The following is a 1,586-nucleotide window of genomic DNA, read 5'->3' as shown; positions in this document are numbered from 1 at the left end:
CAAACGAAAACGAAGAAACTGCCATGTACATTCAAAAAACAAAAAAAGAAGGACAATAAATTTAATGTGCAAGTCTTGTGGAGTTGCGTTACATCTTAGAGATTGTTTTGCTTCGTATCATCTAAAAGAGAAATACTGAGTAATTAGCAAAGAAAATGTAACTAAAGAAATATATAAATCAAACATATTTTACATTTATTTATTCATGTATATTTTCGAATTTTCATGAAAATAGGGAGGCAGAATTAGTAAAAACTCCCTGAACCATCTTTCGAACAACGAGCAGAAGATGGTCTCCAATCGCTTGCAAATACCGTAGACAGCCACTACTTTCTCGAACGGATATAATGAGCTTTATCACAACTACAGATGTCGTGAAATCAAAACTCATTTATTCTTTTATTCTAATAATGTTATTACATAAAATATCAGGCAAGGTACGATAATTGTCTTAAGGGCAACATGTTTGGACGACTTGAAGTTCAACATGATTGCTCTTCACAAACGAATCCAAATTTGAAATAGCAGTTGTTGCTGGCCACTCCATCTGGTATTAAATCTCGCCAGATGACCGCGCAATGTTGTGTAGTTGAATTATGGTCGGGCTGGCCATCAGCCCATGGATAATAATCCAATTTATTGACGGACTTGCCAGTCACCGTCGTCCACGATCCTTGCTGAAACAGGTCGTGAAAGCCTACCCAGATAGCATCCAACGTCTCTGTATCTAACCAACTTCTCACGATGGCTAGTTTTTGTGCGGAGTCTATCGCGACCAGGTGACCTACAAAATGTATATTCTTAATTTCTTTCCCTTTCTTACAAACACGCCGCAATCTTGTCATACCTCCATCATTGCGACAAGTGATCCGAGCATCGTTCCAAGTCCTCAAGCGCTTGTAAAGCTTCAGAGATGCTACGCCATTGCTCCTTTTGAGCAACGAATTTCCTGGCACCTCGGCTATTAAAAATTGTGTGTTCTTACTATGTTGTACAGTAATTACAATCATGGTAACAGATTCATTGCCATGCTAATTCTCGAAATAAGTATAATATTCACCTTCGATTTTCGAGCTCTCGTTCTTGCTCGATCCTAAATCAACTGTAAGGACATCATCGGTAGCATCACCGCGCGGGAACTCCGCAACGAAAACTGCGAGAATGGAAAGTGCCAAGATCGACGGCGGAAGGTTCTGCATTTCGTCAGTGGTATACAACGAGCTCGATCCTTCTATCGTCCCGATAATTCTGATCTGTTTGATCAGTGTTCTAATAAATTCGATTCAGGCAAAGAATACGAAACGCGATACGAAACGTTGGACTGAACCGATGATGTTAGTCGCTTGGAAGAGATTCTCTTATACTTCTGCCGTCAAACTGATAATACGAAAGAAAAGATTAATTTATAACTTCATGAAATCTCGAATGCAATTAGATAATTTTTCATTCCAGTGTACATACTGTAGTACATTTTCCGAGAAATGGCAGAAAATATAAACAGCTGCAAGCGAGTAAACCAGGGCCGTAAAAACATAAGTAAAACATAGTGTCGGGAGCCCAGTATAGCACAAGAAAAAAATAATTTA

The 1,586-nt window shown here is 38.8% G+C and overlaps 1 protein-coding gene across 1 annotated transcript; it reads right to left on the bottom strand.

Moving 5' to 3' along the window:
- Positions 1–372: 372 nt before the first annotated feature.
- Positions 373–1,353, bottom strand: LOC144477140 (hemolymph lipopolysaccharide-binding protein-like). The gene is made up of 3 exons (XM_078194628.1): positions 1,061–1,353; positions 848–961; positions 373–784 (listed from the first exon to the last, which is right to left on the bottom strand). Exons 1-3 carry the CDS (start codon positions 1,197–1,199, stop codon positions 483–485), a joined length of 555 nt encoding a protein of 184 aa, XP_078050754.1. The 5' UTR covers positions 1,200–1,353; the 3' UTR covers positions 373–482.
- Between the last annotated feature and the right edge of the window lie 233 nt (positions 1,354–1,586).

The sequence above is a fragment of the Augochlora pura genome, chromosome 11, assembly GCF_028453695.1.
Source record: "Augochlora pura isolate Apur16 chromosome 11, APUR_v2.2.1, whole genome shotgun sequence".
Lineage (NCBI taxonomy): Eukaryota > Metazoa > Arthropoda > Insecta > Hymenoptera > Halictidae > Augochlora > Augochlora pura.
This window is presented reverse-complemented; position numbering and strand designations above follow the sequence as displayed.